The 17595-nt window shown below is 38.5% G+C and overlaps 1 protein-coding gene across 2 annotated transcripts; it reads right to left on the bottom strand.

Moving 5' to 3' along the window:
• Window positions 1–2408: 2408 nt before the first annotated feature.
• Window positions 2409–17164, bottom strand: alkal2a (ALK and LTK ligand 2a). Of its 2 annotated transcripts, none has more exons than XM_088325239.1 (6): window positions 16694–17164; window positions 13131–13486; window positions 5985–6041; window positions 5785–5865; window positions 5610–5684; window positions 2409–2933 (listed from the first exon to the last, which is right to left on the bottom strand). In XM_088325239.1, exons 2-5 carry the CDS (start codon window positions 13435–13437, stop codon window positions 5620–5622), a joined length of 510 nt encoding a protein of 169 aa, XP_088181365.1. In that variant the 5' UTR covers window positions 13438–13486; window positions 16694–17164; the 3' UTR covers window positions 2409–2933; window positions 5610–5619. The 2 variants fall into 2 exon arrangements, with proteins under 2 accessions (XP_088181365.1, XP_088181366.1); XM_088325240.1 differs by lacking the exon at window positions 16694–17164 and adding an exon at window positions 14446–14643.
• Between the last annotated feature and the right edge of the window lie 431 nt (window positions 17165–17595).

Here is a 17595-nt window from a genome sequence, read left to right as displayed (position 1 = left end):
TCAACCTGTCTTTACTTCAGCTTTCTTGAACTCATCAGTGGAAAAAACTAATTTCCTCCTTGGCACCAAATCAGTCCTGAATAAAAATAAAGAACATTTCCATTTGGCCCTACAAGTCATTCAAAAACACATTTGATTTCATCACTCGGCCCGTTTTGACCTCCATCATGTCCAAATTTATCCTCAAATATGGTAGTAAAAATTATAACTCCTCCTGGCATCTTTCAATCAGTAGAATTCGATTTGAAATGGCACAACCTCGGGTTGCGGATTGATGCCATCACTCTTGTCTCAACATCCGCTCTTTATTGCTGTAACTAATCTTATCTTTTGTGTTTACAGAACAAATCCAACAAAAAATTATATTGTTTTGAAACTTAATAGCCCCTTAGGTCATATCACACCTGGTGGAGAGGAAAACCAAATTGTTTTCAGTGCACGTCAAACTGTTTTTGGCACAAATTGCTGTGCGATACTGAAGGGCTGGATGTCTGAAATGCAAAGGTTGGAAAGCATTTTAGGTTTATTATGAAACCCAACTTACAATCCAAATATACCAAAATTGGTGGTTGTATTCAAAATTCTTGTCCCCACATTAAATGTGTTTCAGATAATCATCCACATTAAAAGATAAATAGCCATACGTCACGTCACCGCATTTAATTTTATGGTCCTCAGATCATACACTGCATGTAAATCTCATTTGACATGGATAATGCCGGAAGCACTTAGCGTGCGGAATTGAAGTTGTAATTTGTTGAGTACAAAAGTGGTTGCCATGAAACAACATAACTTTTTTTCTGCTCCTTGTTTTCAAGAACCCCAATATACCCAATTTGTGTTTGTTGCTATTTATTCATGAGTGCAGCTGCATTGCTCCGGGTTCTGCAGACAATGTGTAATTCCTGGCGGACTCTTGCTGCTTTTTTTGAAACTGTCAGTCGGAGTGTGACGTGATCATCTACTGTATGTTAAATTATCGCCTGTCCCTTATGAAAGTTTTTATAACCATGGTGTTCCAAGGAAAACGACAAACGACGAAAGGGAATTTGTGAAGTCGAGAACTGGACATGTATTTCAACTCAAGCCAAGTCAAGAGGTATGGAAAAGTCCCAGTAATAAACCTTGAATGAACAGTGCTAGATTGTGCTAGGGGGAAGGATAAATAGGAACAGGGTTTTTACAGGTGCTTAAAATCCTTGAAAATGCTTAAGGTTTCAGTGAAATGCTTGAAAATGCTTGTAACTATTGTCATTTTTCTTGGCTTTCTGACTTTGTTGACCACGCAATAAATTAAGATAATGTTTTTGTTAAAGTGTGTGAGAATGATGTCATGCCTGCTCTGGTTGTGGCGTTGTCATATGAAATGTTACCGCCCCCTACTGGTTGCACCCAAGAGGAAAGCTCTATTTAGAAAACCGGCACTTGTGGTTCTCACGACACCTCAGATTTTTTTTAATGATATATTAGAGCAATAATAGTAAAACTACGCATCAAATTATTTACTATTAAGTCATTTGATATGTTTGTCAGGGGATCCTTGCAAAACACATGAAATATAAACTAAAATATTCACAGATCTACAAAAAAATAGTAAAATACAAAACAATTAGGTTTTTATACACTGATAAAATATAAAGTTGAACAACAAGACAAAATCCCTGTAAATGAATTGCAATAAAATATAAATTACAAATATCTCTTCAATGCTATAAATAAATGATAACATTGTAAATAGTTTGTTTTTTTGCATTTTGTTTTAAATAGTTTGGACACAGATCCCCTGGAAAATACGAAGAAAATATAAATTAAAATAAGTAAGATAAAAAGCAAAAGATAAGGAGTATCTTAGACAAATTCACTCTTCTTTGGAGAAATCAATATAATTAAATTGGCTAATTCTTATTTTGTCTTCCATATTGAACTAAATTATTACCCAACACCTGTAGAGCCTTTCCTGTGTTTGTAAACATGTGTGACTCACCCAAGCTGCACGTGCATTTTAGAAGCAGAACGGCAGATTTTGTGTCAGTTTATAGCAGCCCATTGACTCATAGATAGGCCCAGTTCAAAATAGCACAAAGTATGTGCTAGCATGATAGCGACTTTATTTTAGTCATCAAAATTAACAACAACAAGAGTTCTTTTAATCAGCGCTGGATTTCTTCCTTTGAAGGTACTGGAAACATTGGCCTTGAAAGTTCTTAAAAAGTGCTGGAATATGGCCATGAAAAAAGCTTTATGAACACTGTAGGAATGAAAACTCGACACCCAAAAAAGCTATTTGACACGGAGCTGTACGGCGGAGCCATTGCCACCGCACTTAGCAGTCATGTGTTCATCAGCATTCCACACATTGTCGGCAGCGAGGTAAAAAAAACAGTAAAAACATCACAAGGACCCGTCACTTTACTAACAATTATATAATTTATTTAAATATATCTTGCTTTTGTATCTTTATATATGATGTATATACCGCTTTGTATGGTTGACAGCCTTTTCTGGTTTTGCTTAACATAATTTACACACAAACATTGACGTGGTCGCAGCCTCCAGTCCAATTTTTTTCTTTAAAATATATAAATATCGACGGAATGATCTGCAACTTGCCACCATGCTTGGTGTATCGCATAAGCGTTCACGGCCACTCAGAGTCCTCGTCCTTTCGTCTCAAGCATGATCCTCGGGTCTTTCCACTGATCTTTGTGAGGATTCCAATGAACTTGAAAAGGGTTCTACGTCCCATTGCCTTTATTTGTCAACAATTATTTTATTTTTCCAGCAGCGTCCATATTGTCGGTAAACTTCAGTAGAAGGGCACTTGTTAAGCCTGAGTTCAAAAAACACTGTTTTTCCGACGGCTCTCCCGATGGTCAAAGCACATTCCCCAAACGTGACCATTCGAGTTCTGGATAGCAGGTGTTAATTCAGACCTGTAAAATAAAGAGGAAAGCGAAAATATGTAATGCTTATTTCAATTTTTTTTGTCTGAAGTCATAGGTTCTCACATTTCCCTTGCGATACTGCTGTTTTGACTCAACACCTGTTGATCCTTCAGTGAAGAAAAAGTGCACTTATGTAACTGATTCTGTGTGATTGATCAAGTTCCAGGTTCTTACAAATGTGCTTGATTTATAACTTTTTTTTCTTTCAGACTGCATATTGGAACAGATGAAGGAATTCAAACCTTGCACCCAATAGGTTCAGTCAAGAATATTGTAGTCACATCAATCCTTTTTCCAACCTCATAGCAAATATTACATGGATGGATGGGTGGGTCTGGTGGTTCCCTTAACCACATTTCCTGTGGTCTGTCTTTGGCAAGTACAGCCTTGTGGCACCCTTCCCTCTCCAGGCTAATAAATATTTCCACCCGGTCTCAAACAGGAGACATACTCAATCGTTTAAGTGGAATACAAATCCTTTGAATCAAGAAAACACAAAATTGAATGTTTACTGCAGTAAGCTAATTGATTCTCGACCAGCTACATTCATTTGAAGGTAATGTATGTTAACATGAGTTTTAAATGTTGAGTAATTAGAATCAGATGGTCTCCACAAGACCGTTTACCCTGACCTCAATTATATTTTTGCATCCTTTATTTTTTTCATGGTATTAGATAACTATTCATAGTACTGTACTAAGTTCCATGTGTTATACACATCCTACAAAATGTTTATTGATGGATTCGACAACCCCTAGCTAAAAGTATGGAATCACCAGTTTTGGGCAAGCCCTCATAACACATTTTATTCTGTAGAAGAAAACCCAGATCACAAGCATGTAACAATCGTAAGTGCAACATATTTGCATTCAGAAACACTAAAATAATTTAAGAAAACAACATTTCAATGGTCAGTAAATGTTACATTTATAGAGCAAGCGCAGGGAAATAAATATGGAATCACTCCATTGGAGGAAAAAATATAGAATCATGAAAAACAGACAAAGAAAGAGCAATCAAAATATATATCACTAATATTTATTTGCACCACCTTTGGCTTTTACGTTCGCTTGCAGTCTCTGAGGCATGGACTTGATGAATGACAAACAGTATTCCTCATCAATCTTGTGCCAACTCTCTTTGCAGTTGCCTGATCATCTTTGCAAGTCGGAGCCTTGCTGTAGACATTTTTTTTTTTTTCAATTTCCACCACAGGTTTTCAACTGAATTGAGATCTGGGCTATTTGCAGGCCATGACATTGACTGGATGTGTCTTTCTCCAAGGAAGGCTCTTACAGTTTTTGCCCTGTGGCATGATGCATTGTCGTCTTTAGGCTTTAGTTGTTGACACCTACATGTCTTTCTTGACCTTCCAGTACGCTTGACTTTAACAACCTTCCCATGCTGTTTTTACTTGGTACAAATCTTCAATAAAGGTGACTGAACAGCTTACATCTTTGGCAACCATACGAGTAGAGGTAACCTTCTTCAAAAAGTTTGATTATCCTGTCTTTGGTCTCAAGCGACATCTCTCTTATTGGAGCCATGATTCTTGCCAATCCACTTAGTCAAGGACCACTCCAAGCTGTGATAACTGGACTGTTTCTGACTGCTGACTAATCCAGGTGCCCAATTAAGGAAAGGAATCCTAATTTTCTTCACAAAATAAACTGATTCCATATTTTTTCCTCAAAGTTGAGTGATTCGATATTTATTTCCCTGCACTTGCTCTTTAAAAGTAACATTTACTGACTATTGCACTGTATTTTCTTAATTTCTTTTGTGTTTCTGAATGCCAATATGTTGCACTTTGTAATGACCTCACGATTGTTTCATGTTTGTGATCTGAGTTTTTTTCTACAGAATAAAATGTCTGAGTGAGGGCTTGCCCAAAACTGGTGATTCCATTTAACAGAAAATTGCCAGACATAGTGACGACCGTAGGTATGGATATCCCAATGTAAAAGAAATACAAATTTCTTGACCTAAGATTTTTTTTTTTTTAAATTAACATGTTTATATTAGTTCATTTATTATTGCCTAGTATGCAAATTCATGTTTTTTACTGAATGAAAGTTTTTGTACCACAAGGAAGCACAAAATATCACACACTGTCCCTTAGGTCAGTCCTAATTACCGGTAACAGTTTTCCACATAATGTGTTACCTTAGTGTAATTCTTTAAGTGAGATTCTTTATCAAACAAATATCAATGAAAAAATTCCACTGTCTCAGATCAGTTAAAAGGGCATGGTTGCCGAAACCGATTAAGCATGGCCCTGATGCCACTAATCAGTTACGCTTCTCTCTTGGCATACCACTTCTCTGTAGAGGGGGTTTTGCCACCACAGCCAACTCTGGACAAAACCAAAATAGTGTTTGCAACTAAAACAAGCACTTGGAAAATAATGCAGTGTGTTTTTACACCATCTGTCTTGAAATGACTTGAAATGAGTTTTTGAACAACAGCAGAGAAGTAACTAGTGTGATGTTTTTGCTATTGTTATATCATTGGAATCCGATTTCAGACCTGGAAAGACCGGGATACTAAATTTTGAACTTAAAAACATTTGTCCAAACTTCAACACAAATCTCACCACTCTTGGTATGACAACTACTGAGCGTGCTTTACTTGTATTTATTCAACAGAGTGGATGATTCCTACCTTGCTCACGTTAACCCCCTGTGCACATAGGGCTGCCAGCGAGACGCGTGAGAAGCCGCGCACATCTTTTGAAATCTGCAAAAACAGAGAAAGTTGAGACACCATTAAGGACATCTTGGGAGCTTTTAACAGTGAGCCTGCTTTTGATCATTACTAAGGCAACTAGCTGACTTACATGCGGGGATGGTGCAGTCCCTAGTCTGGTGGTACACATGGTACACGTGCTTTCTGCACTTGGGACTGAAGTAAAGGGGACCTGTAACATGTTGTATATTAAAAAAAACAAAACGGTCAATGTCTGTTTTAGATCTTATGCATATTTCAAACAGCACGTCTGATGCTATGTAGTGCACATTCCATTCAGGGAAGACTCACCTGTGATGTGTTTCAGGTATTTGTCCTTTATCCTGTGATCCCTCGAGAATGTGACTGCTGAAAAAGACGAAATCGAGGACGTTAGGAATTAAATGAAAAAAATTGAATTACAGTTTATGAGTTGGCATGGTACACTAAACCTTGGTGATGCATATAGACAAATGACAATTATTTTCTTTTAGATCGGAACTGTAATCCTTCCAAGAGTGTTTTTTTTTTTTTTTAAACAAATGATTTATCAAAGTTTTTTAAACAGCTTCCATTATTTGGTAATGCAATTTCCATGGTCTGACTAACAACAAATACTCTGTACCATATCCATGCATATTTATTGAAAGCCAGATGTTAACTTTTTTAAATTACTTTATAAATAATCAGGAGAAATAGATGATTAGCCTGTTGGCTTGCAAACAAGGTCACCTTTGCAAAATAAATTGCCACCCCTGATCTGCTGAAAAGCTAAGTACCACTCACAACAAGTAGCTGAAGATGACTGTAGCGTTTTTCTCTTTTTTTTGACTTGGCATTTCTGATCCCCCCATGAATTGACATCTGTTTTAATGACTCAAGATTTGCTAGAAAACTGGCGTCTATTCCAATCGTTTTAGTTGGCCTGTGTTCTCTTTCTTCCCATCAAGACGTCCTACCAATGCCTAGTGCGCATGAGCACGTATCCAGGAAATTAACAAGTTTTCGTCCTATCATATGCGCCTTTGAAAGCGATGACACATTCAGGGTTGGGGTTGTTGAGCACCTAGAGTGTCTGGATGGATTTTTCAATTCACTTTAATGGACAGTGTGTAATATTCAGTGCCTCCTAGTGGTACAAAAACCTTCATTCAGTAAAAACAAACAAAACAAATATCTAGTGGTCGAATATTACAACTTTAAAGTGGGTTAGGATCTGTTGAGGAGTGACACTTCCTACTTGTGAACACCACATTTTACTTTGTGGTTTGTAGAAACACTATTACTACGCCATGCCCAGTTTTTACTCATTTATTTCTAATGGAGTACACACACCCATACTCATACAGAAAAGAAGTATGGAAATTATAAGACAATGATGTATTCTATTGAACACTTTACAATTCCGGAAGAGGAGCGGGGAGGGGGCGAGAGCGGTGTGAGGAATCAAATGGACTTAACTATTTCAAGGCAGCTGCTATCTTCACATCTTTTGTTTTGTTCTACTTTTATATGTAGTATTTTAAATCATATTTAAGCCAATCCTATCTTTTAAACATGCTATCATTCTTGGGGGTGCATAGGTATAATTTGGGGGTATTAAGCACCCCCGAAAACAGTCTGGTTAAGTACTTATAGGTTTCATTTTCATTTAGTCTTATTTGACCCTTTCCCTGCTTCAAAATGGAGTTTTCTGATGTAGCTTACAAGCCTGGCTTGTTTTTCCTGTGATAGCTTTGTTGACTATGGTATTCATGCAGTGTATGAATGCATGCGAACAACCTTTTTATGTCATCAGTAAAAGTTATTTTTGTTATAATTCAGTGTTGCTAGTTTTACTTGATTAAAAAGAAAATAAACTTGCTTGGGAGGGGGAATTGTCAGATCCAGACGGTAGGACGTCTCGACAGGGTAGGACGTTTCTGCAGAACACCGGCATAAACATTCTTGTAAGGGATTTTTTTTTTCAAAGTTCAAATGGGGAAATCCTGTCAAGTAATTAAGGATCATTCCTGTGTTTATTGCTTGATTGATTATCATATCCAATAATCTTGGTGGTTTTCCAAAGAATCCGCCGCAATCTCGCCAAACCCACACGGTTACAATACCGCAGGCGACACTTGAAACCTTGCACTTAGCATTCCCAACTTGAAGGATAGTATTTTTCAAATTAATTTTCTTGTGCTAATATTTTGTTCCCAGAACAAACTTTCCAAAATTGGACACAATTGAATCAGTTAAAAGGTAAGCCTTCTTTTTCAAGTTGTCAAAGAAGATTGAGGAGAATGGAGAATAATTAGTAAAAATCTAATAGGACAGTTAACATGTCGACCATTATTTTGTACCCAATAGAACGACTCGTGGCGTGAAAATGATTGCGGCCACACAACCGGGAGTTGAGTTTGGTGTAACAAAGATGCGATATAACAACCATGTTTGAGTGTGTAGTAACATTACTCAATTGATGGAGGAGTGGGGTCTAGTTTCAGACCTAGACACGCCCACAAACCTCTACACACCTGCTTGTGTCTAAAGCACGGGTACCAAACTGATTTTGGCTTAAGCCACATGGTAGAAAAAGGGTACCTCTGAGGGGCTTGACCAGTAAATTAAGAGTACAAAAAGCTGTAGGGCCAGGATTTTTGTAGGCTCACAAATAAATTACAAGAATGATTCAGGAGTGTATGATTTTATTATAAAACTATCAAAGTTTTTTCTTGTCTTCACTTAGATTTAATGTCTTGTAGTGTTTATTATCTGCACAAAAAAGGAAAACAACAGTTGAATAAATTTCCACTAAAAATTATTTAATTTTGAGAAACTCATGAACACTGGAAAGTGACTAAAATGGTACACAAACACTGATTTAAGTGCAAATAATTTAAACGATTGATGTAAGTATTTGCTCGTCTTTTTTCTGCTTTAATTCAAAAAGAAAATTCATGAACATGTTGATTTTTAGTTGGGAACATTCTTGTTATATTTTATACATGTTATAGAAAAAGGAGTTTAAGTTTCTTTAAACTTCTGCAAAAACACCCAGGTGCTATTTCTTGATTTTTTTTTTAACCCAGGTAATCACAGATCATTTCCAATCACTGGGAATAAAAAGCAAATTTTAGTAGCAAATGTTGCGGTTAAGAGAGATATCTAATCGAATTGTATCAAACAGTGCATCCATGACTTTTAATTTAAATCAAATAACATCAGGATGGGTGTTTGCTCAAATGTTTTCTGGTTGATAAATTGTAGTCAGCATATTAGTGTGACCTAACCACGTGACGACACCTTGACAGATGGCAGCAAACTGTAGTAAACAGTGGGTGAGGCCAGTGAACAGTAGACAACAACAACAAAATAGCTACACTATTCAGCACCATTAGCAATGACTAGCCAAACCAATATTGTGCAGCTGTTGGATGAGGTTGCTCACCTTGTCAGAAAGCACAAAAAGCCCTATTTAGCAAAACTAAGGATAGCACTAGCAGGACTAGCTATCGACCAATACCTTCTTCCTCCTGACATATTCAGATATCCAAACAAATCGTCCAGTCTGCCGGATTTCATTCCACACATTCTGTACCAAATAGAGTATTCCCATACACCAGTGCTAAACTAAAAGCTTATTAAAGTCTAGATGGGTACCAGTAAGTGTTGCTCACTGACGCGGGGAGGCACCTCTTTATTGCTAAGGTAAAACACTAACGTTAACTCTGTGTGATAATTTGTTTTATCTAGTCTACTGTCGACTGTAACCGAAAGCTGCTCAAATTGTTTATCATTTTTATTTCAGCTACAGTCGCTGCATTGAGTGTATTTGTCGTGACTCGTTGTGGCTGCATTTCACTTCTCTGCGGGATATTGCCCCCGTTTTTTGTTGTTTATATGAGGCCAATCAACATTATCCAGACTACGATCGTAATACTCGCTCCGTCAGAAACACAGTTCTGCGAAGCATTGAAACGGACGGGTTCACGTTCGTTATGGGGGCACGGGATTCTTCTGCTGCCGAGTCGATGTTAGCCACAACACTCGCGCCTAATTGACATAAAAATGATCTGTAATACATCAAACGTACCTTTTTAAAAATGCTCGCTGCAAATCCTGGAATAGTTTAAGGCAGGGATGTCAAACTCAATTGTACAGAGGGCCAAAACTCAAACTGCACCTTTGGTTGCAGGATGAACAGGATAAAACTTAAACATTAAATCACTTAAAATACTTTGCTCTCCGTAAAAATGTCTCCTGTCGAAACTATACAAATGTAAAAGTGAAAAAAAAGGAAATGTGGGGGGAAAAAAGGGCTATTCACTTTGGGATTTTGTTCGGTGAAAAAAATCTAATGGATCTTCATATTCTTCTTTAACTCTTAAACATTCAGTATCTTCTGCTCTGCGTTCAAATTATCCAGCTTATCCTGATGTTTTGTCTCACAGTGCCGTTTTACATTATATTCCTCAATTACGGCCATATTAGCACATGGGTTTACCATTAATGTAAGTAAACATATATCCCGCCTCCCATCGGTTTTGAAACGTTTCGTTTTTCCAAATAAACTTTTTGCTTGGCCATAGAGATCGTTTCGCATACGCGTAATCCACAGCAACAGAAACGTTACCGTGCTTTTCTCTGTTTAGTCTTTCGTTACATCCTACTAGTTCAAAGCTCGGCCCTGGTCGTCACGTCTTCGCTTCCTGATGCTAAAAACTTGTTGTTTGTCAGTAGATATGTTCCAAAAGTGACTGCGCTCTTCAGGCTACAGCTATCTCGATTGATGCGTGAACGTTTTCGAGAGGTCTTGCAGCAACAAGGCAGCTGAAGCACTGCATTATGGCACCAGTAGTTTCTGAGTTTTCTGCTGGGCAATCATAGTAGGTGTATATAAAATGATTTCACAGGCCGGATACAAATATACGCCGGGCTGGATGGGGCCAGCGGGTCGTGAGTTTGACACGTATGGTTTAAGGGCTGCGAGTGCCTCCTTGTGATTTGCAGATGAACATTGCCCTCTTCTGTCTTCATCAAAACAGATGCGATGATCCAAATCGGGCTAAGGACATTGCCGGTTTTGCACAGCAATAAATTACCCTTGTAAATAGTAATGTGTATATTCTTCTGTCATCATTATTGGTAAATGCTCATTCACGTGCTGTCTGCTAAAGTGCTTTTTGCCATCCGTCATAGCTCCTATTTTGCCAGGGAAGGCAACGTGACGTCACGTGCAAAGAATCAAGACAGCTACAGTGGGTGGATTGGAGTGATGTGTGGCTTTAGTGGGATACCAGCGGACATATTTAAAACTTAAGGTCATTGTTGCTCATTAATCTGTTGTGTTCTTCTCAGCAATGTCTCGCGGGCCGGATGAAATCCGTTGGCGGGCCGAATGCGGCCCGCTGGCCTTATGTTTGACATCACTGTTCTAAAACTTCAGATAAATGTTGGCTGATGAATTAATTTGGTTTGGAAATGTGGGATCCATGTATCGTATTTTCTTCACTATTAGGCGCACCACATTTTAAGGCAAACCCATGACAAATAGTCTTTTGTCATATTTTTCAAACACAAGGCACACTAGCATATACGGCGCCTGAAAGAGTCACCGTGTTTATTAGTTTATAACCGCAACATGCTATATTTTAGTGCAATGATTGATTAGCCAATAATTGTCCGTGACCAAAATCGCTTAATATCATATGCAACGGGAATTTAACCCCGGGTTAAGGCAATGAGAGCCTCGGCACTTAACCACCAGGCCACTAGTAATACAAAAGTCATACTAAAGGCACTAGATCGTATCTCATTATCACACTATTTTTACTCACTGTGCCAGAAACACTGATTTTGTTCTGCATTCTTCACCTGTGCATCAAGAACGTTGGGGTTTAATGCGCATAAGTACATAAAAGAGCTTGCATAATATTTTGTTGAAAGTCTTTCTAACATTCTTTTCTGGCACAGTGAGTACAAATGGTTTGATAATGAAATAAGGTCAAATTCCTTTTTGTATGTAATTTGTACCGCTGGTGCCGCCACAACTCTGTTTTAAATGCCGTTGCATGCAATGTTTTAGTAAGGCTCAGCTATCAATACTGTTCGATTTCCAATCTTATCCACCATGTTCAGTATTTGTTAAGACACACTGGGTTATAAGGACTACCACGTTTCAAAGGGACACTATTCTGGAATGTACTTACTTTTCTCTGATACGAGTACTGTAACGTGTTACTGATAAAATAGTGTTATTAAATGTAGTGTAGATGAACATTGCCCTCTTCTTTCTTCTTCAAAACAGATGTGATAATCCAAATTGGGCTAAGGACATTGCCGGTTTTGCACAGCAATAAATCACCCTTGTAAAAAGTAATGGGTATATTCTTCTGTCATCATTATTTATATTTGTTTTAACTCAAATGCTCATTCAAGTGCTACTACTTTCAAAGGGCATATCATTAGTGACAACGTCCTTTACTTGGCAATTGTAACTCCAAAATTTTAGTCCTCACAGGGAAGTTTATATATACCTTCAAATGACACCTACTATGATGGTGCTATCTAAAGCACAGAATATGAGGACACTGAATTTGTCATCATGGAGATACTCTCCCAAGCTGTATTTACTAGTATAAAAAGTACTGAAATCAGGGATCAGTTTATTTGAGCATATTTTGTTGTGTGTCTCCTGTAGCGAATAATAGGCAGCACGTCAGGGTGCGGCGTGACTTATACGGGAACAACAAACCAACTGAACCCACGGGGCAAACATGAGCACAGAATTTACAGTCAAAGTGTGCTAAATTTCTGTCTTCTTCATGAGAAAAAGAAAAGAAAAAACACCTTGGGCAGGGCGTAGAAATGGGGAAGTAAATCTTCGAGTGGTCTATAGCCAAAATAAATATGGATATGGAGTGTCTCGGCTAAGTGTTTGTTTGCAAGCTTTTAAGATTTCACAACCTAGGCAAAGAAATATGAAGGCTTTACTGCTTCCACTGGTTGGTGCACAAATTTTCTTCTGTTTCTATTATTATGTGGCTATTTCACTGCAGTCTTAGGGGTCTGCTTCAATGTGAGTATATACGGTAACTTTTGCAATGTAGTTATTTTCAAAGTAACACACTACTTTTGGGTGTCTGTAATCTGGGGGCAAATGTACTGGTAATTACTTTTTAAAAGGAGTAACAAGTTACTTTTTTTCAGTAACGCAGCGAACACTGATAAGGAACACTTCTGATATCTGGCCAATTTACTCTTTTCGGATGCGCCTTAAAGTCCAGAAAAAACGGTATTTAAGGCAAGCTGTTATTTATGCGGTGGCCTTTGGATCTAATCTAACTGGAACCTCAACTGGGTTCCCTGGTTCCCTGGATTTTTGGGCCAGGTTTGCACGCAACATATGATCATGTATATGACTATGATGCAACTTTTTAGGAACATGCAGGAAATAAATTGTGGTTCACTCACCGACTGGGGCATCTCTTCTGCTCGTTTTCAATCTCCGTGAATCTAACACTTCCACCAGGGGCGTCGTAGTTGCGGTGCTCGCCCTGCGTCTCCAGTGGACTTCGGCCGCCGCGGTCGTCCTTTCTTCAAGTATTCTCGCCATCCTGGTTGTGGTCTCGGTGCCGCGGCTCAGTTCTTCCAGGCGCCTCAACAGCTTGGACGCGGTGCGGGCGCGCGATCTCGACGTCGGCGTCGCTCCGACGAGTGTGCACGTGAGAAGCAGCAGAAGCAGTAGTCCGGCACTGACACGCACGCGCTGCGCCTTCATAGTTCACGAGGGGGCACGAGGATGTTACCCTTCTCTTGCTCGTGGATAGCTGCAGGAAAAGATAAGATGAAAGGAGTTTCATTTGCCGTGAAAAACTCCTAGAACACTTATGGTATAAAATTGGAATGGCTGTAAGCCATTAGAGCAGTGGTTGGGAGCCTATGGCTCGCAACTAATATATATGGCTCTTTTCATGAGTACATATAACTCGGAGATAAAATGCGAAACAAGCAAATTTTCTCTGCGATGGTCCGATTTTTGTTGAGTTTGAAGTTTAATTAGGTGCATGCATATCCATTGCAAAGCTAACAATAAGAGCTGTTTGGCTGAGTATAAAAAAGGCATAGTCTTACCTACAGTCTTGTTGTATATCACTAAATCATCCTTTATATGGAAACTCATTAAATAATGTATGTTCACTGTTGAGATACTTCTTTATAAAATTCTGCATCACAAAGTGTTATTATCCAAAAATGCTAGGTAAACACACAGAGCAATTTGTTTAGGTGAGCATTAGGGGTGGGCGGAGCACGCTCCTGTGCCCCAAACGTGCCAACTGTGCAGCCATAAACTTGTCGTTTGTAGTTTTTTTTTGTGACATTTTTACAAAATAACTCTGCTTTCATCTTGTTTTGAAACCATTATTTTTAAAAAAATGAAAGTCAAAATGAGCCTCAATGATCTTAAGTAACTGTGGGAGGGAGACAGGTTTAAAGTGGTATATTTGTTTATATGGCACACAGGCCCTGGCATTATTATTTTTTTCATAAATTTTATCAGATCACCTCATGTCACACAGAGAAATAAAATGCGCCGAAAAAAAGCTTGGTGTTTTTTCTGAACTCTTTCCTAAAATATATGTATTGCTCTTTGAAAAGAGATTGTGATCCTGGACAAACTTGTTCTGGTCTGGAAGAGCAGAATGTCTTTCTGGGAAAGCTGTTGAGTCAGTAAAACAAAAAATGCCTAGTCAGCTTTTTTGGGGGTGCAGTTTTCACAGTAACCCACCTGACAGCCTATAAAAATGATGTTGATATTCAATGTCATTCTGGCTTGGGAAAGTGGAATGTCTTTCTGTGAAAGAAATGCTGAGTCAAGAAAACCAAACGTGCTAAGCCAGCTAGGGTCACCTAGCTGACTACCTGTGAATGATGATCATATCTAGACTCCCTCCCCCTTTTCTTCGGTGGACAGACACACAAACAAACGGACAATCATACTTAGCATCCCAAACAAAAATATTATCACCACCCCCGCTTTACTCCAGCAGATGTACTGAATCAGGTGTCTCAGACTTAATTCAGTTGGGGGCCGCTGGAGCTCGGGTGAGGTTGGGCCAAATAGGGTTCTCCACAAAAAAAGTACTGGTAAAAACTGTTCACCAATATCAAAAACATTGATTTATTTTCAGCTTATTTTTAATCAAGCTGTTATAAATTAATCCGTTATCTCCCATGGCTGCAATAAAGACAGTGTGTATTATTCAATGGCTATTAGTGGTGAAAAATGTAGTTAATTAAAAAAAAGAATATTGATATAAATCATTAGCAAAATACTTGGACCAAAGTATTCAAATACCCATAAGTCAAGATATTTCTATTCATTTTGTATAACTTGAGCCCCATCTGGAGGGATGGGGCTCAAGATGGTGCATATGTGCCCGCCATCTTGCTATTGCGGGTACCTGAAAAAAACAAAATCCTGCCAAAAGGCTGGACAAGAAAATTCTACTTTGAGTGTCTGTAGCTTGTATACCTCCTTTTGATTTTTTGTACTCAATTTCTGTTGCAAGATAGAATACAGTGTCACTTAGTGCTCAACTAATACACACTGTCCCTTGAACTTTCATATTAAGGCCTAAAAACATTCTGATGGACGCAATTGGTGAGGGCTGTGAGTTTGAGACCACCGCTTTAAATGTATTAAAATGACCTCTAAAAAAAAACCTATGAAAGATCGATCATAGGTATCAAACATGTGGCCCCAGTGCTGGAACAGGCCCGCCTAGGTTCTTAGTTTGGCCCGTGAGACAAAATCCAGAGAAGCACAAGAAAAAAATCGTCAGCAGTTGGAAGTATTCCCACTTGATGTTGACAAAGCCAGGCGTCACTTGCAAAGCAACTTGAGCTGCATTACTTTCGCTCCTTTTCACTGTTTTTTCTCTCTCTTTCATTTTCTATGTCTCTATTTCACTCCCTCTGTTTCTTCCTTTATCTCTCTTTCTCCATATCTGTATTTTCTGTCTTTCTTTCTTGTCTTCTTTCTTTTTCTCTCTCTCATTGTGTCTCTATCCTCTCTCTATCCTTTTCTTTATTTCTCTCTACATCTTCTTTTTTTCTTTTTTATTTCTTACGTTTAGTTTTTTTTCTCACTCTCTTTCTCTGTCAACCTAGTTCTCTCTCTCTCTCTCCTCTCTCTCTCTCTCCCCCCCTCTCTTTCTCTCTCTCCCCTCTCTCTCTCTCTCCCCCCCTCTCTCTCTCCCTCATCTACTAGTCCACCCCAGTGAGAGTTTTTTTCTTCCATGTTGCCCCCAAGCTCAAATGAGTTTGACACCCATGGGGTAGATGGATGGCGCACAATTAAGCCCGTCCCAATAAAAAAGCAAACTTTATTGGAGGCTTATTTTTTTATGTACAATCATTCAGCAACTTCACCTGAACCCAACCTCAAACATCTGAGGGTCCCCTCTAGTTGAAAACAAACTATATTAAAAATGGACCCATTGAAAGATTCTTTAATTTACTATATTTTTTTAGTAAAAAGATAATCGTCAAAATGAGCAATCAGTTCATTCTACTAAAGTGTTTTGTCAGTGTTAAAAGAAAATGCGGTGGGAAACTATTAACAATTCAAGTAAAAAATAGAATAAAATAAGAAAAATGGTAACACTGCAAATAAAAAACGGCAAAAAAATCATTATTTACTACATTTTAACATGATTTTCTTTTTTTTAGCAAAAAATAATTGTCAAAATGAGCAATCAAATTCTTTCTATTGAATGTAAGTTTTCTTACACATTTTTAAAAGAAAATGAGGTCGGAAAACTATTTTCATTTTACTAAAAAAAGTTGGATAGAATAAGAAAAAAATACTGATACATTTTTCTATAGAAAAGTGTAAATTACACATTGATGGCTCGCACCGCTGTTTTTTTTTTTTTTTTTTTTTTTTTTAACCCAAAATGTTATACGCTGGTTAAAGGATACTTGGGGAAAGAAGTTCACCCCAGAAAGTTTAGAATCTGATATAAACATACCGTAATGTGCGTTAATCCTGATGGGTAAATCCGGAGGTTAAAAATAAATCAAGATCCAATGTCTTCTCCAATTTATATTCATAAAAAGAGGAGCGGAAGTCATGTGCAGCCCCACCGGCGAAAGGACCCGGGTGGTGGTTCCTTGTCAGGAACCGTGCGAGCGTAAAAATGCCAGGAAGCACCCAACAGTTGCACCTCCAGCTGGCTACTTTCTTCTGTTTTGCGTGCGCGACTCACTCCGCGGTGATGTAGCCGAGCATCCTTTCTCCTCCTCACTGCTTCTTTCAATCAATATGTAGACTTTCTATCTCCTTTCACCTCCTTCCTGCTTATGATTCCAAGGAAATTCCCCATCCGCTGCAACGGCCTCGCTGGTATTTATCAAGTGCATGCGCAATGGTGCACCTTGATCTGCTCTTGTCAAACTTCTCCAAATTGGATAGGGCGCCAAGCCAGAGCGTGTCTTGTGCTTCTTTCTCCTCGTTCTTGTGACTTTTTCCATCAGCGAGTTGAGATGGACTTCGCAGCGTCTAGTTGCCCCTCCTCCTTTTATCAACCCATTCGCCCCGGCCTACCTTCCTCAAGGGACTAAAAACTTGGAGCGTGTTCGCACCTCAAGGTTGACGTTGGCCAACGACAACAAATGGGCGGTTGTTTTTACTAGTCAGTGAACATAGATGGTGCAGCAACACATGGAGACAAAAAATGTATAATGTCCTCTCACTCACGACCAGTGTTGGGCACGTTACTTTGAAAAAGTAATTCGTTATAGTTACTCATTACTTCTTCCCAAAAGTTACTAGGTTAGTAACGGAATAGCTATATAGTAAAAGTAACTATTTTCCAGGGAAAGTAACTATTTGCGTTACTTTAAAAAAAGTTGTATTTCAAATAATTTGAAA

This window comes from Urocampus carinirostris, chromosome 20 (assembly GCF_059441175.1).
Source record: "Urocampus carinirostris isolate Australia breed hairy pipefish chromosome 20, RoL_Ucar_1.0, whole genome shotgun sequence".
NCBI classification, from domain to species: Eukaryota; Metazoa; Chordata; class Actinopteri; order Syngnathiformes; family Syngnathidae; genus Urocampus; species Urocampus carinirostris.
Note: the sequence above shows the minus strand (reverse complement) of the source record. Positions and strands in the feature narration are given on the sequence as shown.

What these genes read in the sequence shown, in the direction of transcription:
- alkal2a (XM_088325239.1), bottom strand. Translation starts at nt 13,437, where the DNA reads ATGAAGGCGCAGCGCGTGCGTGTCAGTGCCGGACTACTGCTTCTGCTG. An exon ending in CAGAAGAGATGCCCCAGTCG is followed by an intron (nt 6,042 to 13,130) that starts GTGAGTGAACCA and finishes CGTCTTTTTCAG; the next exon opens with CAGTCACATTCTCGAGGGAT. An exon ending in GGACTGCACCATCCCCGCAT is followed by an intron (nt 5,685 to 5,784) that starts GTAAGTCAGCTA and finishes CTGTTTTTGCAG; the next exon opens with ATTTCAAAAGATGTGCGCGG.